Below are 24,312 nucleotides of genomic sequence, written 5' to 3'. Positions count from 1 at the left end.
AGGCCTGGGGGGGGGGGAGGCTTGGCTTATGACTCAAGAGTTGAGAAGAAGGATGGGACTGGAGTAGTATTGGTGTTGTGATAAGGAGGGATAAACTGAGATGGTTTGAGCATATGGAGAGGATGGAGGATGACAATTGTGTGTGAATGGTGAAATGTGTGAACAATGGAGGTAGGGATATGACCAGGAACAAGGTCACAGAGTGTGAGCTCATGGATAAGGAACTATACAGGGAGGCTGCCAGATACTGCGCAGCAAGGAAAGCTGCCAGTAGGTGGACAAGACTGACGCACGCATGCATGTTGGAGCCGTTATAAATGATATAACAATACAGAGTGGTAATCATTACAGAGAAAGACTTATCCCATATCCTCAAACAAGGAGCCCTCTACTCAAGAGTGATGTACCTATAGTTATTTAGCATCAGGGAATATTGGCAGGGTGTTTGTAAGTGGTAAGAGACGGGTTGAAAGGCACAAGAAACATTATGGACTGCCCATACAAATCTACTTTTCTCATAAATCAGTACACCCTGAAGAAGTGATTTTTGTATATGACATCATCCACTCCCTGTGACCTCATAAGACTGGGCATGCATATGAACAATTATGCAGATATACCATCCCAATGTGTAAGGAGCTGTTCAACCATCTGCAGACGATCCATGGAGAGTGTAGCAACCAAGGTGACATCAGCAGCATCTGGAGCAGGGTCTGAATGATGATCCAGGAAGAATAAATGAGTGCGGTAGTTGGTTTCACGTGCTCGACGAAATTCGTAGCATTCATCTTCCTCGCTGAGCTAAACAGGACAAGAAAAATCAAGATACTGCAGATGATCAGAACAAGGATTAGAGTAAATAAAATTCTGTTGACAATGCATTATGAATTTTCAGAGTACTGTGCTGTACTTCTGCATAACTTAAAATGCATTAAACTACATTACAGCAATTTTCAAAAATAAGTAAATAAATAAATTGGGATTTACAAGTTCAAATACCCAATTTTCAGCCTTCAAAAATGAACCTGGGGGCACCTTTAGAAGAGGGATCATACTGATCTTACACCACCACCCAAGCAATGTTACATATTCACCACCCTCCACCTTGGTACAGGTAGTCTCCCTATTAAGTTCTTTCAACACAAACCTCAGCTTTACATAACCTCTAAAAATTAAATAATAAAAAATTTCTCTGTCTAGACTTTTCTTTGTATTTCTCCTGACCTTTAAAAAGGGGCTATTTTCTATAATTTCTTTTTAACCTATGCTTAAAGAGAGGGGGGATAATGAAGTATCTTAGGCATATTAGCATAATTTTTAATAGCTATTGTCATTTCATTTTATATACATAAAAAAAAAATGTATAAAGTGTCTTGAAAATCTAACTCTTACATAAGTAGGACATTACCCGTACAGTACAGAAGTTTCCTCCCTAATCAGGATATCGCCAATTTTTTCAGTTTTTCTATTTTGATATTTTTGGTATAGAATTGATGTTGTTCTTGCAAACCTCAGATAATCTGGATGTGAACCCTGTACACTACAGGAAACCAGTCACTACAACCACCCACTTCCAGAGATCTTTTGTTGTGACATGTTGAAGAAATGTCTGTTGTGATTGTGTAGTTCATGAAGTGAGTACAGGTAAGTGCACTGTGGTGTGGGAGGCTGCACTGCTGTGTGGGCATAGGGTACTGCTAGTCGGGGTCTGATTATTGCTTAACCCTTTAACCGCGGGTGTCATTCCAGAATGACGCTGCAAAAACTGGACCAAACCGCGGGTGTCATTCTCGAATGTTTGTGAATATTTTGAATACCCCGCGTTTTTTCCGTGCGCCAATTGTTTCAAGGGAGAGTAGCTATTAAGTTCTTTCACTCTAGCTGACCCCCACCTCCCTCTTCCCCCCCTGGGGCCCCACCTCCCACCCCCTGGGCCCCCCACCCCACCCCTAACCAAGCACGCATCAGTATCTGTCCAGCTGTGTGAGTGACAACACATGCTGATGTGGCAGTGAAGTGCAGGCAATTACAGTGCCTTTTACCTGTCTCAGTGAACACAGAGTGGGTGTTTATCGTATGTGCAGTGTTCATATATGTTTACAGTATTATTATCAGAATGTGATTGGCATTTGGTAATTGTGTGTGAGCGAAAAATAGTGATTACAACACCGCTGATGTGGCAGTGAAGTGTGGGCAATTACAGTGCCTTTTACCTGCCTCAGTGAACACAGAGTGGGTGTTTATCGTATGTGCAGTGTTCATATATGTTTATAGTATTATTATCAGAATGAGGTTGGCATTTGGTAATGGTGTGTGAGCGAAGGTAATGGTGTGTGAGCGAAAAATAGTGATTTTACACCCCTCACTTCTAACGGCACTGCCCGTCCTGTGAAAGTCAACAAAGTCATGAAACCTACATCAATGGAAAGCTGAAGGTTAGTACTTTCTAATGGTACCTTATTTTTTTCTCTAGCTTTATTCTGTGCAGAGTTATTAAGGTTTAAAAGTTTGTTTACATTTGGCTGAAACCCCCGCGGGAGAGGACAGTCAGTCCAAAACAATACCCGCGGTTAAAGGGTTAATAAACAAATGTCATAAATTTGACAAGAATCTAGCGAGCTAAGCTAACTAATGAGACCTCCTTCATGTAGGCTAACCAATCAACCACTCAGTAAGTACCAGCAGTGTACAGTACTGTATTTGGTTATCAATAATTTCCACCTGACTCTGGCTGAAATTGTATCATGATATGCTACAGATGTCAGTGATGTCAGTAATGAGGATATTCACAGCCCATGACTACCTACAAGCACTCAAAAATACCCTAACTGAGAACTTTTGAAAAGGTTTGTATGATCCCAGAGAATTCTGTACTTCCAAGAGTTACTCAATCTAGGCCCTGAACAATTAAAAAGTTAAAATGAGTAAACATGCCATGTTTTAGAGTCGAGTGGGGTCAAGGCCTTAAAAACTTGCATCATACAATACATGCACTGTTGTCCACTTAAAATTTGGTAATGGTGATCACTTGAAACATGGAAAAATCTACACAGCTATGAACCCTCTTCCTAAGGAAGCCTCCAAGGAGAGAGTGGTGGGTGAATAATCATCAATTATTCCCTTAAACTGTGGATAAAAAAAAAATCCCAATTGTATAATCAAAACACATCTTCCATTTATTTGCCTATAAACAGCCAGATGCCTTCATCCCAGAGGGATGACCACAGATTCCCTGCCTCCATGGCATCTTGTTTTCTGCCATCAAGCTACCCTGTCTCCAACTCACACCCCCCCCTTCCTCATTTACCTCTCCACCCCATACCTTCATCTGGTCCTCAGTCTCCCTCTCCCCCTCCCCCTTCCACTTCATAATTTTTAAAGCAATATGATGTATAGGAATACAAGAGCATGGCAAGCTGGTTGGTTTACTCTATTTCTTTTTTTTTTTTAATACAAAGAACCATCTGCAAAATTATACGAGAGATACAGTACTGATGATTCTGAGGGGACCCCATGTGTAACAATCAAACACTGAAAATTATATTGGTGGTATTATAAGAACAGCATGGTACACTACCTGTGCAAAAGACCCAGTGGCAACTGCAGCAGCAGCAGCAGTTCTGGAGTGGTTATTGCAGCCAAAGAGCTCTCTACGCAGTAAGTTACCATCATACTCCAGGAAGGTGAGATGCAAATTGCGGAAAAACTCTATGTGCTTGTTCTTCACTTTCAGCTTCTTGGGAGAGTTCCAGTGGATAGCCTGTCAAAATCAAGGCCAGTCTGAGATGCAAAAAGGGCTGGGGAGATGAGGGGGGAGAAAGCTTTAACCCATGGCGTCCGGGTGTCATGTATAGATGATCACCTGGAGACATCCAGGAACCATGCATACATGATCTAGTGTTTCGTGGCACTGAATATTCTGCGGGTAATTACCACCACAGGCAAACACTAGCAACCCTCCTGCAAGCATCCCAGTCATACTTCAGATACCTGCATACTTCCATCATGGATGGACCTAGGTAATATGTTTCCTTATGTCCGGTGAGATGTCAGCAAGCGTGCCTCAAGGTCATTGCCATGGTGACTGCACTCCCATGCTCACACCACACTTCTCAAAGCCTACAAAAAAATGGTATTTGTGGTTGACTGTGTTATTCTGAAAGTGTTTTTTTTATTGTGGGGGACTAGTATAAGCCTTACTTGTGCCATGCATACAGACACAGCCACAAAAAATACAAAAAGTTACTCCACTTCCAAAGGCTCTCTCTGATTCTACACATTACTCGGACAATCTGAGGCCATCAGCTTGAAGTTGAAGGATTGGCAAGTATTATGACACTTAGTTTTTTATTTTTGGCAAAGTATTAGCTGAGATATTATGGTTTAACCCCTAGGATATGCAATTCGATTGACCAAACTTCCCTGAAAACCTGTATATGTGGCCGATTTTTTTACTCTTACAGAAGTAAAAAGTTTTATGCCCCAGGTTTAGAGCCTGAATTTACACACCTTATGCCACAAACCAGAGATTTTAGACCAACTGGTTCATGAGCTATTGTCCGTCAAAGTTGAAAAAAGTTACCCTTCCAGGCGGGGCGACTCCAGTTTTCTATGCACTCCCACCCCCACCTCCCTCATTCCTCCCCTCCCATGACCTTCCTCACCCACTCCCATCACCCCCCCCTCTTCCTCCCCTCCCCCCCTACCCCCACCCTCCAGAATTTTCCAGTTCAAATTTTTTTTCTCAAACAATAACATGCAAAGTAATAATGTCAGTATTCCTCACTCACTCCCAACACCTTTCCCCCCAACACTTCTCCCCTCCCCTCCTGTCCTACCCCTGTCCCCTTCCCTCATAGCTGTGTAGCTGTAAAAAAAAAAAAAAAAAAATAAAAAAAAAAAATTTCTTGGTGTTACACACTCCAATATCCCCTCTCCCCTTCCCTCCCACCCCCTCCCCTCAGAGCTGTCAAATCGAGTAGCTGTATATATATAAAAAAAAAAAAAAAAAAAAAAAAAAAAAAAAAGCTAGAGCTACCCCCTCTCCTCCCCTACCTCACTTCAGAATTTTCCAGCTCAATTTTTTTTTTTAAACAACAGCATGTAAAATAATTATGCTGGTGTTCCTCACTCACTCTGAAGACCCTTCCCCCCCAGCACTTCTCCCCTCCCCACTTTCCTTCCCCCCATCCCTTTCCCTCATAGCTGTGTAGTTGTCAAAATAAAAAACATACACGAAAACATACATTCTATGTTTCGTGCATCAGTGCATGCAATTACACAAACAGTAATCTGGTACTGAATGAAAACACGTGACATGAATAGTAACAATAACGTATAATACTCTAAGCGGGGTGGGGGGGGGGAAGCAAGCAGATGACATACTACAGGGAGGGGGGTGGGGGTGGGGTGGGGAGAGGCCTGGAGGGGTGGTACAGGGGTATAGAGGTGGGAGACAGACACCACAAGACAAAAAGGACAGGCAGAGAGGGAGTACAGGGGTGTGGAGGGTGGGCAGGGTGGATATAACCCTCTCCAGGGAGACAGGGAGGGGTGGAAAGGGGATGGAACCACACTGGTGTGATGGAGGATGGTGGGGGAGGGGGAGGGAGGGAGCAGGAGGTGGTCAGAGGCAAGGGAGGGGGAGAGGGAACAAAGGTATTGGCACAGATGAAGGTGGCGAGAGGGCAGTGGGGGAATCACCCCCCCACCACCATGGGTAGGGGCCCGGATCCTCCCCCCTTTCCCTACTCAGGACTTAGTTCTCATTGGTCTTCATCAATAAATGTCACAATCAGGCCGAAGCCTGGCATCCACAGATTTTTACAAAGGCTCCTCTATCAATTACATTCAGCATCAAGCGTAATCCTGAAAAAGGATCGATCGATCCCATTAGTACTTTAGGAGAAGGGGGGGAAAAAGTGATATTCCAGAAATCCCCAGCTGGGGGAAGGGTCAGCAGAAATAAATGCCGGATGCCATGGGTTAAGAAAGGGGGAGGTTAAGCCATAAAAAGGCGAAACTCTTTAAGTAAGAGGGGAAAGAGTAAACAGATTAAATGAAGATAAATGAAGGATAGTAACAACAGGAGCACAGAATCTGCAACTGTGAGTGGCAGGTTATAATTTAAATGCATGCAAGGTAGAATGTTATTGTATCTGAGGTCATGAAAGCCAAATGTTTAGTTATGATGGTACACAGTTATTTCTTTTAAAGCAGAATATAGTTTAAAAAGCTCATTAACTCCTCCCCCCCCCCGACACTCACCTCTCAAATTTGTAAGATATGTGGATATCAGCTATGTCCTTTATAGAAATCCTGTGAAGCACTCAGACACACTGCAAACTTGCTGATGTAATTACCCGACTGCTAACATAGCTTAGTGTACCTCCCTTTCCTTGGGGGAAGCAGCCTAGGTATATAGATAGATAGATATTCAGATGAATTTTTCTGTTTAAAAAATTATACTGAAAACACTGAAGTAGAACTGTGTCATAATATCTTTAGCCCGCAGCGTGGCAGCTATTTTTAGCCCTATTAGGCACCCCAATGCCAGCCATTTTTTTGACCTTTTTTTATTGGCTAAAAGGATAGATGTTGATGTGAAAACAACGAATGTCACCATTAAAATACTCACCGAAGCTCAGAAATGGGTTTTATTGAGTCCTGCATACTTGTATACAGGTATTCCCATTCTCTCACACTCGCCATGTAGATGAAAGCCGTTTTCTATTTATGGCAGACTCATGTATTTATGTTGGGAAGGTATAGCAATGTTCAGTATACTTTTCTGATTACTTATTACTTCAACATCTGTCACAATTTGCGTGTCTGTCTCAAAGTGAATGCATTGTCTTACACTTACTTGAAGACAGATACAACCTGACTTCACTATGATCAGTCCTGGCACTTACAAGGTGTTTACAGCTTGACAGTACTATGTACAGTTCTTACAAGAAAATATTTACAACTTGATTTCACTATGTATAGTCCTTTCACTTATGTGAAAATATTTACAACATGCCTTCACTATGTACAGCACTGGGTGAGGCACACAGGCAGAGTGAGGCAAAGCCAGTGTGAGGGGGGGAGGGGAGTGAGTGGGTTTATGGCCTTGACTGCCTGAGGCATGACAGAGGAACAGTTAACATACATGCCTGCCAATTTTTACCCGCGAATCTTGAAAAATGTGGTCACAGTGAATGTTTTAATTTTAAACCGTTTTAAAATGGCACTGGCACTGACCACAGATTTTTGTTAGACCGTTTTAGAACGGCACTGGCACGCAGTGGGTTAAGAAATAACTGGTTTTTGTATAGCCCAAAACCCACTTTTTACTTGTAATGAGTTTTGATGGCAACCTAGACTTCAAGCCACTTTCAACATCATCCAAGCATCAGAAATGATAATATAAGGAATCATGTGTGATTCACACAAAGAACCATGGCACACACTCTGAAATTAAAGCCTTCCCTGTCAGAGACTACCTTGATACTCCTTAAGAGATACACAATTCTATACATCAGCCTGTGCCTATACACAACACCAATCATTACTTGACAGGGAAACACAGCACTCCTAGGCATGTATTGTACTGCAATCATGACACAAACATTATCAAACCCTCTACAACAACATCTCACCCCCAGACATTCCAACACCAGCAATGAAGAAACACCTACATACCCACATGCAGGGTAACACACCTCGATATGAACATTATATTACAAGCTCCTCCTCCTGACATCCACCCATCGAAAGTGTCTTTTAACCCCTACATGCCGGGGGTTTTCCGATGTTACACGCTCCTCCATACGGAGGATATCCGTGACAGAAAATAATACTTCAAACCCTAGTATCTGCCAAGCTATAACAGCTAGAGAAAAAATTAAAGGTACATAAGACTTACCAACTCTTCCTCTTTCAAATGAAAGTATCCCCAATTCTCCAGGAGGTCCCGTCGATGAGTAAAGATACATTAAAGTTCAAAGGGTGGTGGGAAGATGCTTGTGGCTATACACATCAACCGGCGATGCTCTGTGCCCAAAATTGTGATGGCCATACACGTCAGCCGGCGGTTAGGGGTTAACAGATATGATCGAGTTCAAGTACCTAGACTTAGATCAGGACATCGCCATGCCCTCCTCAGTTACCAGCTTAGCTATGGGTTGGGGGGCATCACAGATGACACACTCCCTGACTGTAGAACAGGCCCACACAACAGAACACACAAAATGAAGCACTACACACCACATGCCATACTAAGATGCAGACACAACATCAACAGCATAGAAAAACCTGTAGGACAGCTCCACAGGGGCAGCTGCTTACCTGTGGTTGATGTGTCAACTCGATCAAATGGACCAAGGTTTAACAATAACAAAAATTAAGGCATGGATATATTGCTTTTTGTCTCCAGTTATAATGCCTTGAGAGATATGTCTCCCCCCCTCCCTGAAGTTTCAATGTCTTGTCTCCTTTTCTACCCCTGTCTCCTTTCCTCCCTGTCCTATCTCCTCTCCTTCCTCTACCTCCCATTCTGATTCCTCCTATGCTAAAATATCAGCTGCAAAGTTTTGGAAATGTTTGAATATCAAGACAGCAATGAATCTTGTGGTGAGTCACTGATAGAAGTTTCAGTAGCTCTGTGAGGCACAGATGGCATCCCTTCTGCCCACAGCTGTATGGCAACAGGAGTAAGGTAAAGCTTTAATGGAATCCTCCACATTACCAGGAGTATCCCAGCTCCAGGGTTGGGGGAGATCAGCAAAGGGCGGCTACATAACTCTGGGTGATACAGACAGACAACTAACAGTCAGGGACATGGTACAGCAGGAAAAGGCTGAAGAAGCAATGATGTAGTATGAGGAGAGGAATGCTAAGACCACAGTGGTGGCACCCAGAGACATGGAGCCAACCACACTGTTTTTAGAGACATCTTAAATGCTACTGAGAACACCAAGGAGTGCATAGGTGGCAATCCTCACACACACAAGTAGAGGAGAATGCGCTATGGTATCTGTACAACAGACAAGCGCAACTGAAACAAAGGGTCCTTATCACTCGGTATTTTGCTGCTAGACTTCGGACTGCTGAATATACAATAAGAAATGTCAAGTGACCTGGACATGGGTGACCTTGGGATCCTGGACAAGTCTGTACAGTCCGTTTCCTAAAGGATACTTCATCAGATGGGGCCCAATATGCCTCACACAAGCACCCATCCCCCTCAGCACCCTAAGCCCTGCACTCATCCCTGTTCAGGTACGACCTTCACTGATTCAGTAGTGTACCTGTACAGCAGAGGCAGTACATATTTCAATAAGCAATCCATTGTAATATTATCTACTAAATACCCACTTGCATCAGAATTTAATAAGTGGTTAGTTAGGAGGAGGTCAAAAGTCATACTAGAATAGCTATTTATGGATTGAATAGGGAGGCTGCATGAGACTAAGCAGTGTAGACGGTCACCATTACGTGACCAAGGAAATGCCTGCAAGTATGCTGGAGCCTTTATAAATGATATGATGTAAATAAAATGATGGATCCCAGATCCTGATAACTTTTTTCCCCAAAGGTTATTTGTTCATGAGTCTAATGAGGAGGGTTCAGAATGAATTATTTACAAATATGGTATGTATAAATATATATACCGGTATATACAGAGTTCCCACTCTCTGCACAGCAAAAATTTCCCTGATTTTTCCCTGACTTTTCCAGGAATTTTGACAAAATTCCAGGTATATTTTCAAACTTTGCTAAGTAAATTTTCAAGTGTAATTTTACACTTTTTTATAACGTGGCCTCCAATTACGCTTGAGTAAATTTTTACATCTGTAATGGTTTACACATTAGTGTACTTCTTTAATTTCCCACATTACCAAGAGTAAAACCTCCCCTTCCAGCCACACCAACAAGCCTTGTATCACAGCCAAAACTGTAGAGATACTGATGAATAAACATAAAGATATCCTTTACAGCAAAGAATACTTGATTGTTTCTAAAACGATACAAGGTTTCCAGCCTAACACACTCTTTGTTCTGTCCTTTTTGAAATTTTTAATGGGTAACATGATTAAAAGATTCAAAATTGATTAGTAAAAATCACTCAGATTTGTTCGTTACTGAGGAGTGAAGCTGCCATAGCCATTCAGTTTACAATTAATCTTAACTTGTACACATGGAACAAAATAATAAAAAATGCACCTTTGCATAAACCTCAATTTTCACCCAAAATTTCCCTGACTTATCCATGATATTTTTAAAAATTACAAAATTCCCTGACTTTTTCCTGACTGAAATTTTTTTTTTCAGCTATCCCGGTTTTCCAGAGGCAGTGGGAATCCTGTATATATATTATACATATACAATACCCTCGCATCCAGCACGGTAATATTGTCATGCATGGGTCACATGTTGGACCAAAAACGTGTTGGACTAACAATAAAGCTTATGGGGAAAAATGAATTATGTCAGCAACCCTCGGAAAAGTCACCCTAAATACCTACCATATACCTATACATAAATTGGTACTATTGTAATTATAATAAATGGTACTGTGCTATGAATGATAACTAACCTTTTAGGATAGTGTTGGTGGGCTTGCTGGGAATGGAAGGTGGTATCCAAGGCTGTAGTTAGTCCTACTGGGTCCCCGGAGGATGGCTGCTGGCATCACTAGTGGGTAATGGCTGTTGCTCCTCCTCAACCTCCCTCATAAATCCTTCGAAATCAAACCTCCCTCATAAATCCTTCGAAATCACACTCAGAATCACTATCTTCGTCCACAGCCATGGAAGGTCCTGCTTCTGCCTGTCCTAGCCCTGTAATCCTCGGCAAAGTGCATGCTTCTCACACTGTTGCCAGAGCTCTGTCTCGTGACTGTGGAAAGTGATTGCTGTCACTGACTCGGTAGAGAATAAGGAGAAGCAACTTTGTTTATAAACTGGTACGCACGCCGATGAGAAGGGTTTCAAAACGATTGATATTTATTCTAAAATATTAATATGTATTCAGTGTCAGGCTAAATGTTCAATGCTGTAGTACGATACATTCTCTGTCGAGTCGCCTGGGTTTTGGTCACACTGTTTTCCACACCATATGCTCGGCAGGAATCCATCCAGATGAATTCCAAATGCCCGTGGTATCGTCGGCAATTTTACCACGTTACCGTTCCGATTTACTATCCTCAGCAAACCTGGTATGAAGTGCCATGTGATAGCCTTCGGCTGCCAGGATCTTGTCTTAAGTTTTTTATTATGATCACGTTGGGTTCATTCATGTCGTAGGCCTTGGCAATGTCCACTTTCCTCTCCCCTTTCTTCTTCCTCTTGATGCTTTCTAGCTTGGTGGCCTGAGGGAGGTGCTGACGCTTCTTGGGGTTCTCAGAAGGCTTCCTAGGCATCGTGAGCAGGGTAAAATGCAGTAACAAGGGCAGAAAATGAAGCAAGAAAAAAGCACCTTCCAATGCGAATTATGCGACTGAGTGGCGCTGTGGCGGGAGAAATTTAAACAAAACATCACTTGAAAGCAGAAGCATTTCTGACTGGGTGACATCACGATAGTGGGCGGGGGAGGCTACTTGATCGGAGGTTTTGATTGGCTGTCAGCATCACGGGAACGTCCAGTATGACCGTGTTGGACCAGAGGTGATCGTGCTAGAGGCGAACTCTGCGGATTTCACCCACTTCTCAGAGCTCCATCCGTGTTATGCTAATGCACCCGTGTTACAGTAATTAAACCGAATTAAATCTTACTAATCATTGCTCTCCGTGCTGGACACGAATCGTGCTGGACAAACGCGTGTTGGACGCGAGGGTACTGTATATGAATATATATATATATATATATATATATATATATATATACTGTATATGTATGTATGTACATATACAGTACATCCCCACTGTATGTGAGTTCCGAGTACGCGATCCCCCTTGTAAGCGAGAACTTTTTTTTTTTTTTTTTTTTTTTTTTTTTTTTACGCAAATTGGACTCCTTCTAAACGAGACGGGCAGCAAAGAGTGGCATAAATCTGGGGTTACCCCGAGTATGCGACATGGCCCCCCCCAAGAAGCGATAACAGGTAAAGGTGAGCAGCCATAATCTTGTTGGTTTAGTTAAGCCATATCCTTGTTAATTTACCTAGTAAAGCCATAATCTTGTTGGTTTACTTTATCTTAGGTAATATGTCTTAGATAGTTTCCCTGTATAGTATAATACTTCAAGGGTTGCCCATGAAGGGGGGTGCCACCCATATGTAATTTTTCCCATAAGTTTATGTATTCACAGTATGCGAATTCCTAGTACGCAATGTCTTCTGCCGCCCATATAGGCACGTACTAGGGGGATGTACTGTATGTATGTGTGTGTATATATATATATATACATAAAGTTATCTAACATCATACTGAGCCAACATAGCAGTGTAAAGGAGAATCTGAATTACCTTCAAGTCCATGACCTCGAGATAGCACAGCTCTGAGCGAGTGTTGTCAGACAGTTGGACATTCCACTGGCATGGCATCTGATAAACAATCTCCGGGTGTTGCTGTTGGGGGATAATGAATCATCTAGGAGGATGAAATTTCCAACTCATCCAAAGACATAACGTATGATGTAGGAAATATACTAAAAATCTAGTACAGTAATTAAATTACCTTAAGCAAATTTAATAACTGCAATAATTTATCTATCTATCAATTGCCAGATGCCTCAATCCCATAAGGGGTGGCCACAAACAAATCGCCTCCATGTCGCCCTGTCCCCTACCATGTCACTGCCCTGCTCCCAGCTCACATCCCTCCCTCTCATATATCTCTCCACTCCAACCCTCCATCTAATCCTTGGCCGTCCCCTCCCTCACCCCCTCTCCATCTTGCCCACATACACTCTCCTCCTAAGTCTCTCACTCTCCATCCTCTCCATATGGCCAAATCACCTCAGTGCGTTTCTCGTAACACTTCCTTCACATCCACATCCACATCACAAAGCTCCTTTATATCCTCATTTGTCAGTCTGTCTCTCCATGTAACTCCACATGCTCCTCTCAAATAACTCAATTCCACTGCTCTCACTCCAACAAGCTCCAAGCTTCACTTCCATACGTAAGAGTTGGTATCACAATACTGTCATGTAGTAGCTATTTCACTTCCATGCTCACTTCCCTATTTCTTATCACTGCTTTCAAGGAACCAGCAACCTTTCTTCCTTGTTGTACCCTTTCAAGCACTTCACCCTCTAAACCTCCATCCTTATTCATCACACTACCCAAGTACTTAAATGTACTCACATTTTCCATTTCCTCCCCATCCAACCGCACTGAACATTAAATGACTTCACCTCTCTCAAAGACCATCACTTTACTCTTCCCTACATTCACCTTTAGATTCCGTTTCTTACACACTCTCCCAAACTCATCCACCAAGCCTTCCAGTTCCCCTTCGTCTTCACTTAACAACACAGTATCATCTGCAAACGACAGTACAGGGAGTTTCCAAACAATGACCTTTCTCACTAGGGTCGCTCCAACGTCCACTGCCCTACCTTGTATCTCTTTTAAACCCCATCCATATACAGATTGAACAGCCATGGAGACATGACACAACCCTGTTTCAATCCAACCTTCAAATAGAAAAACTCACTCAGTTCACTACCCACACGCACTGCAACATTAGCACCCTCATGCATACTCCTCACAGCATTCAGCTACTTCCCATCTGCTCCATATATTTTTAATAAAGTGTACTTTCCACAATCCTTGTCTATCCACCCTGTCATATGCTTTCTCCAAATCCATGAAAGCCGCATACAACTTCTTTCCCTTCTCTAGAAGCTTTTCCACTAAAGATCTAAGAATGAATATCTGATCTACAGAACCTCTTCCCTTCCTAAAGCCTCCCTGTTCTTCTCCAACTAATTCTTCTGTTATTTCTCTAACTGTGTCAGTAAGTATCCTACCATATACTTTTCCTATTACACTACGAAGACAAATGCCCACATAATTACCATACATTTCTTTTTCCCCTTTTCCTTTGTACAGGGGAATAATTATACCTGACTTCCAATCCTCCGGGACTCTACCTTCCTCCCGGGCCAATCTGCACGTCTTCTACATCCAATCTAACACTATCTCTCCCCCATGCTTCAGCATTTCACCACACATTCCATCTATTCCTGGGGCTTTCATCATTTTAACTTTATTGCTTCAACTACTTCCATCCTACTGATTTCTTGCTCTCTTCTCACATCCCTCCTTCTCCCAGCCATTCCCCAGCCACTTACACTTGCATTACTTTCATTCTCTATGTTCAACAATTCCTTGAAGTGTTCTCTCCATCTGCTCACTTTTTCTCCCTTCTCCACTAGTAATCACCAATTTTTATCTTTCACTTCCCAACTAACTTCTTTGGCACCCTGTCTAACTCATTTAACCTCTTTCCAGAACATTTTCTTGTATTCCCTCCACTTGACACTCAAACTCCTTCCAAAGTCCTCATCCACTCTGTTCTTACTCTCTCATACTAATCTTTTTACTTCTCTTTACACATACATCTCTCTGTCTCTCAACTTCTTCCACGTCCATTTCTCATCCACTCACTATATGTTTACTTCTTTTGTGTCATACCCTCTCTCACCTCTTCATTCCACCATACTGTTCCCTGCACCCCCTTTCATCTCCTCTTCACTCCACACACCACCTCACATGCTGTACAGATTTCTTCTATACACATCCCCCATCTGCTGCAATCCATATTTGCTCAATCACTCCTCCACTTCTCTCTTATATTCTGCCTTTTTTCCATCTTCTTGTAACCTTTCTACTCTCCTTGTATGAACTACTTCCTCCTGTCCTTCCCTTCTTCCATTTCTCCATTTCATTTGGACCTTGATTCTGACCACCACCAAGTAGTGGTCAAAAAGTCCACTCCTCCAGCCTCTATATACTCGTGCATCCATTACACACCTTCTCATCCTGTCATCCAAACACATATAATCAATCATTGCCTTCCGTTCATTCAGTTCACTACCCACCCTTCTCATCACTAGCCACGTATACCTATGGATCATTTTGTACCTGAAGAGGGTACTGACTATCGCCACCCTCCTCCCGGCACAGATGTCCACTAAAGCGCTGCCATTCTCATCCATCTCTGCAGGCACACCCCACTCACCAACTACTCCATCCACCTTCACATTCCCTACTTTACCATTCAGATCTCCAATCAAAAACACTCTCTCATTCCATTCAAACTTTTCCATGCACGCTTCCACATTTGTCCAGAACTCTTCTCTCACTCTGCTTGCATGATCTTGCATTGGCGCATACATGCACACAATTGCTCACATTTGCAGTCCAACTTTCAATCAACCGCAATAATAATATATGAAATTCAATCCTTTACCTTAATGACTGCATTAATGATATCTTGGTCTGCCAGCTGTGTTGAATACAGAGTGGTGAGATCTCTCTCAGCAATCAGTCTCCACCTCTGTGACCAGTTACTCCTCCTCATGGCATCCAGTCGAATTAAGATCACACCAGTGTTATATCTATTGATGGGACAGCACAGTATAACCAACATTACTTTACTGTATTGGGTTCTGAACTATTTTATACTTTACTTTAAAAAAAAAAAAAAAAAAAAAAAAAAAATACAAACAGTAAAGCATTTTCCCCACAGAAGCAGTTGCATACCTATGACTGACAAGTCTGCCTGGCCTGCCAGACTGGGGTTTAGTAACAACAATAACAATATTTTCCCACACAACCAACTGTCATTGGACACTGGTGAACTGCACATATTGCTCTCACGACCAAAGAGGCTCAAACCTCCCTGTAGTCATGGTAAACTAACTTACTGTATAATACTGTATATATAAAACAATATTCAGTTCACAGGTGAACATTTACTACTACATAACATACTGTATGAAATATACTGTACTATTACAACATACTAACCCTCTGCCAGCAGCTGGCCATGGACGATGTGATTTCCAAAGTTTCCCAAGGTACCAGTCACTTTGGTTCTCCACAAGCCCAAGGTACTGAGGATAAACCAGTTAGTCAGTTAAAGCTTCCAGTGATGATTTTTTACACAGCTAAATATACAGGCATATGATAGTAAGTCCTCACTTCAATTGTACAAAAGGCACAGTACTATGAATACGTACAAAAATGGGATATTACAGACTAATATACTAATTCGGAATACCATTGAGATACTGACAAGAAGCAAAAATGTGTTGGCACTGCACAGTGCACCCAGGGTGGAGTAGCTGCAGCATCAACTCAGGAGCCAAACCTTCTAATACTTCTCTGCACTTCACTGTGAGGAGGAACCCTGGTCCAACCCTACTGAGGTAGTCTACCACAAGGGACTGCCAGTTCCCTACACAATGTACTGTACTGTACTGTACTTGTAGGATGGCTCCACAGAAGCAGTTGCTTACCTGTGATTGATGGGTCTGGTTGCTCTGACACACCAGAGATAGCCAACCACAACAAGTTTACCTTTATTTTCCCCAAGTATTTTGAGGGGCCTATCATGAAGAGGCTTCATGCCATTTTTAATATCACTCAGGCATTAGAATGGTGACAAAATTACTCATTTCAGACTAAGAAAGCAAAGGAGGGGAAGAATTACCTCTTGCTTCCAGTTACAGTGCTTCACGACCAATGGACTGCTTACAAGCAATGATCCAAGCAGTGTAATAGACTCTGTGTAGCAAGAATAAGAATAAAAACAAATACAAACCCTCCATATAATAAGCTTCATACACTAACTTATGCTAACTATTTCAGGTAACACCCAACCCTTTTTTAATCTTTTCCCTCCATCAGGAGTATAAGGTTCAGGGGCTAAGTCAGTCAATTCTGAAATAAGAGTAAGGGTAGGTGGGGGTACCCATCATCCACCCACTTAGTGTAGTAGGACCCTGTTTTTAGGGTAGCTCTACATCGAGTGGCAAGCCAAATGATTTCCCGTAAACCAGGAAATTATTTATAACGTCAGCTGGTATTCTTATAACCATCCGACACGTATTCCCTACATGACAGCACGTGGGTTGGCGGAGGGTTAGTGCCCCTCCCCAGAAAACAACTAACTAAAAATACGAACAAAAAGCCTCGGACCAGGACTGACCAAAAGATGATGACTAAGGACCGAACAAAGGACATGATACGGATGGCGACATGGAATGTAAGGGAAGCAAATGATGAAGTGAAAGAGAGAGAGATAGTCCAGGTGCTTGACGGTGCAAAGGGGATGTATGTGGATTAACTGAAACTAAATGGTGGGGTGAAAGTGTGAGAGAATGGGAGTATGGATGGGGTATATGTGCAGGAGTTGGTGAGAATGAGAGGGCAAAAGGAGGAGTGTGTATTGTTGTAACGGATGGAAGGAGAATATAAGAGAGTATGGATCAGTTGGCTCAAGGATTGTGTGGGTGAGACTGAAAGTTGGAATACAAATGTGGGCAACTGTGTGCGAGTATGCGCCAATGCAAGATCATGCAAGCAGAGTGAGAGAAGAGTTCTGGACAAATGGGGAAGTGTGCACGGAAAAGTTTGAAGGAATGGGAGAGTGTTTTTGATTGGTGATATGAATGGTAAAATAGGGAATGTGAAGGTGGATGGAGTACTTGGTGCATGGGGTGTGCCTGCTGAGATAGATGAGAATGGCAGTGCTTTAGTGGACATTTGTGCCAGGAGGGGGTTGGTGATAGCCAATACCCTCTTCAGGCACAAAATGATCCACAGGTATACATGGCAAGTGATGAGAAGGGTGGATGGTGAACTGAATGAAAGGAAGGCAATGATTGATTATATGTGTGTGGATGTAATGGATGCAAGAGCATATACAGGTTGGAGGAGTGGACTTTCTGACCACCACTTAGTGGTGGTCAGAAGCAAGGTCCAAGTAAAATGGAGAAATAGAAGAAAGGAAGGATGGGAGGAAGAAGTAGATGCAAGGAGAGTGGAAAGGTTACATGAGGATGAGAAAAAGGCAGAGTATAAGAGAGAAGAGAAGGAACAACTGGGTAAATATGAATTGGAGCAGATAGGGGACGTGGAAGGTGTGTGCAAGGTATTCACAGAAGTATCTGCAGCATGTGAGGTGGTGTGTGGGGTGAAGAGAAGACAAAAGGGGGTGCAAGGAACAGCATGGTGGAATGAAGAGGTGAGATAGACTGTGGCACAAAAGAAAAAAGCATAAAATGAATGGATGAGAAATAGGGGCATGGAAGAAGTTGAGAGACAGGAGAGAGAGTTATATGTAGGAAGGAAGAGAGAAGTGAAAAGATTAGTAGGAGAGGGTAAGAAGAGAGTGGATGAGGAATTTGGAAGGAATTTGAGTGTCAAGTGGTGGGAATATAAGAAAATTTTCTGGAGAGAGGTAAAGAGAGTCAGATAGGGTGGCAATAAAGTTAGTAGGGGAGTGAAAAATAAAAATGGTAGATTACTAGTTGAGAAAGAGAAAAAATGAGCAGATGAAGAGAACACTTTAATGAACTGTTGAACATAGAGAATGAAACTAATGTGAGTATATGTGGCTGGGGAATGGCTGGGAGAAGGAGGGAGGTAAGAAGACAGGAAGAAATCAGAAGGATGGCAGTTGTGGAAGCAATGAAGAAAGTCATTTTTTTTTTTTTTTTTTTAATGTGTCCGACTGGGCAAAGGCTTCAGGGCCTATATCTTAGGGGCAGTAGCCTATCCCAAGGCCCAGTAGTCCTCCTACACCTCCACATGTCACCACTTCGGTGCTAACACCCACCGTCCATACTGAATACATGCTAGGGCTGTCTCATACAGGACTGGTGTGTTGGTATTAGTGGAGGTATTTTTATGACACATCGGCGGGTCATCTGGTAGATCAGGAAGGTCTGCTTTTTATGAAATTCAAATCCTTAAACTGTTCCCTGCCCCAGCCAGGATTCGAACCTGGGTCCATCAGGATTGCATGCCGCCTCTCTACCGAACCCCATGAATTGATGGAATGTGTGGTGAAATGCTGAAGCATGGGGGAGAGATAGTAGTAGAATGGATGTGGACGATGTGCAGATTGGCTTGGGAGGAAGGTAGAGTTCCAGAGGATTGGAATTCAGGTATAATTATTCCCTTGTACAAAGGGAAAGGGGAAAATGAAGTGTGTGGTACTCATAGGCGCATTTGTCTTCTTAGCGTAATAGGAAAAGTGTATGGTAGGATACTTATTGACAGAGTTAGGGAAATAACAGAGGAATTAGTTGGAGAAGAACAAGGAGGCTTTAGGAAGGGAAGGGCTTGTGTAGATCAGATATTCATTTGTAGATCTTCAGTGGAAAAGTTTCTAGAGAAGGGAATGAAGTTGTATGTGGCCTTAATGGATTTGGATAAAGTATATGACAGGGTGGATAGACAAGGACTGTGGAAAGTATTAGGAATATATGGAGTAGATGGGAAGTTGTTGAATGCTGTGAAGAGTACTGTACGTATGAGGATGCTAAGGCTGCAGTGCATATGGATAGTGAATTGAGTGAGTTTTTCTATTTGAAGGTTGGGTTGAAACAGGGATGTGTCATGTCTCCATGATTGTTCAATCTGTATATGGATGGGGTTATAAAAGAGATACAAGGTAGGGTATGGGATGTTGGAATGGCCCTAATGAGAGAGGGCATTATTTGGAAACTCCCTGTACTGTTGTTTGCAGATAATACTGTGTTGTTACGTGAAGACGAAGGGGAGCTGCAAGGCTTGGTGGATGAGTTTGGGAGAGTGCGTAAGAAATGGAATCTAAAGGTGAATGTAAGAAAGGGTAAAGTTATGGTCTTTGATAGAGCTGAAGTCAGTTAATGTTCAGTGAGACTGGATGATGAGGAAATGGAAAATGTGAGTATGTTTAAGTACTTGGGTAGTGTGATGAGTAAGGGTGGAAGTTTGGAGGGTGAAGTGCTTGAAAAGGTACAACAAGGAAGAAAGGTTGCTGTTTCTTGAAGGCAGTGATAAGAAACAGGGAAAAGAGCATGGAAGTGAAAAAGTTACTACATGACAGTATTGTGATACCATGTCTAATGTATGGAAGTGAAGCTTGGACATTGTTGGAGGGACACAAGTCAAGAGTGAGAGCAGTGGAAATGAGTTATTTGAAAGAAGTATGTGGAGTCACAGTGGTAGGTGGTGGCGACCATCATCCACTCACTTGATGTAGTGCTGCCTACTTCTTCCTTGGCCTTTATCATTCTTTTTCTGTACCTGCCCTCCTCTCTTACCATTTCTCCCATCTTTCATGTCACTTCTTATTGCTTTTCTTTCCTTTACAGGTGGCTTTACATTGAGTGACAAGCCAAATGGTTTCCTGTAAGCCAATAAACCATTTACAATGCTGGGTGATAACCATATAACCAAACCATACGTGCTCCCTACGTGTCAGCAAGTGGGTTGGTGAAGGGTTAGTGCCCCTCCCTATAAAACAAATAACTCTGAGTCAGTGGCCACCCCTTATGGGATTATGGTGTCTGGCAATAGATAGATAGATAGATGTGGAGTCACATGGAGAGACACTCTGACAAATGAGAATGTGAAGGAGTGCTGTTGTGTGGATGTGGATGTGACAGGAACCATTAGGAGAAACACATTGAAGTGGTTTGGCCATGTGGAAAGGATGGAGAGTGAGAGACTGAGGAGGAGAGTGTATGTGAGTGAGGTGGAGAGGGAGAGAGGGAGGGGAAGGCCAAGGATGAGATGGAGGGATGGAGTGGAGAGGTATATGAGAGGGAGGTGTGAATTGGGAGCAGGGCAGTAAAATAGCAGGGGACAGGGTGATGTGGAGGTGGTTTGTTTGTGGCCACCCTGTAAGGGATTAAGGCATCTGGCAATAGACAGATAGAGTGACCAAACACTCTTCCTGAGTGGACATTTATCTGGCTATAGAGCTACCCCCCGACATAGTAAATGGTCCTGGATTACAGGACCACCATTTGGTTGGTCACTTTGCGTAGTCACCTGACAGCAGTACGACATTAGATGTGTGGTTGATGGATGTCCCACCTACTCCAAAAAAATACCATACACACAAAATAAATCACACACTTGGTAAAAACTAAGGAAGCCTACTCCTTCAGTAAAGGAGAGGGTAGTTCCTCCCCCCTTACCAGTCTCCTCACTACACACTGGGGAGTGAAAGTAACATGTTTCCTGCCCAATACTGGAGTAAGGCTGACAGTAAGCGTCCCTCAAATTGCAACACTCAAACAATACCTGCCACAGAGTCAAAGAGAGAAGACAAGCTTCACAATGAGGAGAGGGTTTCCCACAGAAAATGGCTGTAAATGAATCACATATGACTTCCTCTGAAGTCAGAAAGAGCAGTTCCCACCGATGAAGTACACGTGTAGATAGCCATGGACACGCCAGCACAGGCAAGCATGTTGGAGCCTGTATAAACAAAATGATATAAAATGAAATACTACTGCCATCAACTCCCACAGCTCGCTGGATATAAATAATGCACCTCAAACAAACTGCCAGGAAGCATGTACGGCAGTCCTACTGACATAGAATTAGTCACTGAAAACAGCATACCTGATAGGGAGAGGAAGAGTATACACTGCCTTTGTGCCTCATCAGCACGTGGGACTGGAAGGGATTGAATAGGAAAATTAAGTAACAAGGTGGCTACCCTCAATGACCCTATAACACCTTTTCCTTCAAGGAATACATTCCTGTGATTAAGGATGAACAGGAAGCTGCAGACAGAATTGTTAATGGGCAGTACAAGGCTCTCCAGCTCAATCTCTTGACAGTTACTCATTGTGTGGATGGACAAGGGGCCCACCAAGCCATAAGGTAGCATGGTGGTGGTAACAGGGTGTACAAACCACAGTTACAGAGAAAAGAAGACTTTTCCAGGCATGGAAAATGGGTAGTAACAGAAAGGGATACTTGGATGCTATGCGCAGGGACAGAAAGGAGGTACTGCATAAAGGACAAAGTCTGAGTCTCAGGGATCTATAATGGATAACCTAAATTGTGCCCAAAAGGAGGAATGTGGTATGTAAGGTGGCAAAACAGTTGTTAAGAGAAAACAGGGATACCACAGGTGACCAGAGTGTGAAGAATGATGAAGGAGAGGTAGAGTCTGTTCCATATAAACTGGCAGAGAGAAACCTGTATTTTCCTTCCCAAGTCTGGGTCAAACGTAGAACGCAGGTGACCTTCGAAGGATTATACCCCCTCTCTCCTCAAGCCCCTCCCTTCTCCTTCCTCTCCTGAGAGAAAGAGAGAGAGAGAGAGAGAGAGTGTGTGTGTGTGTGTGTGTGTGTGTGTGTGTGTGTGTGTGTGTGTGTGTGCATGCACGCGCATGTAGGTGTAGGTGCATGTGTGTGTGTCTTTATTATCTGTGGGGAGCCTTCTTCTGTGTTATCCTTGTGTTATTCTCATAGATTAGTCTTATTCCTGTTGGAGCTGCCTAGCATGGACCAAAATGTCTACTGCAGTTATCCTCTCTTCTTACGGTATGTTCTTATGTGTGACCTGTATCAACTTACATGACTGTTGTATTAATATTTAAAAAACTATCTAAGACATTTTCAAAACTTCCCATTTATCATAGACGCACACACACACACACACACACACACACACACACACACACACACACACACATATGCTCCCACGCAGGTGTATATAAAGTATATTCTCTATCAACAATTCTTATAAAAATATGTGGAACATGCTGGGACTCTTCGATGAGTATAGCTTGAGATGAATGGTAACAAAGAAGAGGAAGGAGGGAATGCATGAGTGGAGCACCTGCTGACCCGTACAGGTTCAGGTGTGCGTTTGGCCTCAGGTCAAGATGGGTGGAGCATTTGCCCTGAGGTCACATGCAGCATTTCCTGGAACGCCCTTGTTGATGCTTCCCAACATCCCCCCAAGGTCACTTATAATAATGGACAATGCATCATACCACTGCAAAATCATAAATAAATTGAATATTAGACAATAAACAGTTCAAATCTCTCTCTCTCTCTCTCTCTCTCTCCCTCTCTCAGGAGAGGAAGGAGAAGGGTAGGGCTGGAGAAAGAGTCAGTTGAGGTCACTTTAATCCCTTTGTACGGGCACCTGTGTTCGACTAGGACTTGAGCGTAGCTTCTTCCGCCACTTTATATGGAACAGAGTATAGTGATGGACAGTGAGAATATAAATGATGCCTGGAGAGAGCATTCTAATCCATTAATGAATGAATAGCCTGGCTGGAATGGAATGTTTGGAGTCAGTGGATCCAGTGTTTGGTCCTTGGACTTGATATCGTGAAAATGGCACTTGTTCGGATGCAGCTAGGGAAGGCAACAGGTAATTCTAGGTTGACTGCTGAGATGCTGAAGGCATCAGGAGCTACAGGAATGGATTTGGTTACTGATCTGATAAATCTGATTACATGAGAGTGTGTCATTCCAGATGACTAAGTGAAGAGTGTGACTGTAAATATGTGTAAGGAGAATGGTGATGTCCAGGAAAGAAGGTTTTACAGAGTCATAAAAACTTCTGGACTACATAATGAAGGTAATGGAGTCCTGGAAGGCATGATAAGGGAAAGAGTGAATACTGATGAGATGCACTTTGACTTTATGTTGAGCAAAGGGACCACTGATGTAATATTCATTGATCAACAGCTTCAGGAAAAATATATAGGAAAGAAGAAAGAGCTGCACTTTAATTTTTGTGATTTGAGGAAAATCTTTGACTGAGATAACAGAGAGATGGTGAAATGGGCAATGAGAAAGTTTGAGACCAAGGAGTGGCTGGATGGAGTGGTTTTGGTAATGAGAGGGTGCTCACACCAAGGTGAGAGTGAACAGATGTTTGGGTGATGAGTTCTCTGTGAATGCTGGCATGCATCAGTGGTGAGTACCAAGCCCCTTGCAGCTTATCATGGTGTTTGAAACTCTATCACATAACTTCAAAACAAGAGTGCCATGGGAGGAGTTGTATGCTGATACCTTGGTGTTGATGGTGGAGAATGAGAAGAAGGTGGGGGAAAGATTTAAGAAGTGGAGAGTTGGAGTGGGGTACAAGGGTTTGAGAGTACCAGTGCAGATGAAACATTCGTAATGATATCTGAGGCTGGTGGAAGTAAAAAAGCAGAGGAAGTGTGGCCTTGTGTAGTATGCCACAATGGTGTGGGAAGTACTGTGCCTTCATGTTGAGCAATGATTGTGATGAGTGGATGCATTGGAGACATAGAGGCATTAGAGGAAGACTATAAAATAATACTGATTTTGTATGTGCGGTATGTAGTTCAAATAATGCAGAAACAGAGAGGC

The 24,312-nt window shown here is 42.8% G+C and overlaps 1 protein-coding gene across 1 annotated transcript in view; it reads right to left on the bottom strand.

Moving 5' to 3' along the window:
• The window catches only part of LOC145413599 (xylosyl- and glucuronyltransferase LARGE1-like), a 241,389-nt gene that overhangs the window by 154,054 nt on the left and 63,023 nt on the right, over positions 1-24,312 (bottom strand). Inside the window, exons 5-9 of the mRNA XM_080283249.1 lie at positions 15,968-16,053; positions 15,408-15,555; positions 12,452-12,553; positions 3,578-3,760; positions 621-801 (exon numbers count right to left, since the gene is read on the bottom strand). Coding sequence (XP_080139375.1) covers positions 621-801; positions 3,578-3,760; positions 12,452-12,553; positions 15,408-15,555; positions 15,968-16,053 — 700 coding nt within the window. The remainder of the gene's footprint in view (positions 1-620; positions 802-3,577; positions 3,761-12,451; positions 12,554-15,407; positions 15,556-15,967; positions 16,054-24,312) is intronic.

This window comes from Coenobita brevimanus, chromosome 97 (genome assembly GCF_032717465.1).
Source record: "Coenobita brevimanus isolate Jiangsu-jjx chromosome 97, ASM3271746v2, whole genome shotgun sequence".
Taxonomy (NCBI): Eukaryota; Metazoa; Arthropoda; class Malacostraca; order Decapoda; family Coenobitidae; genus Coenobita; species Coenobita brevimanus.
The sequence above is the reverse complement of the archived record's forward strand: the minus strand, read 5'-3'. Positions and strand labels throughout refer to the sequence as shown.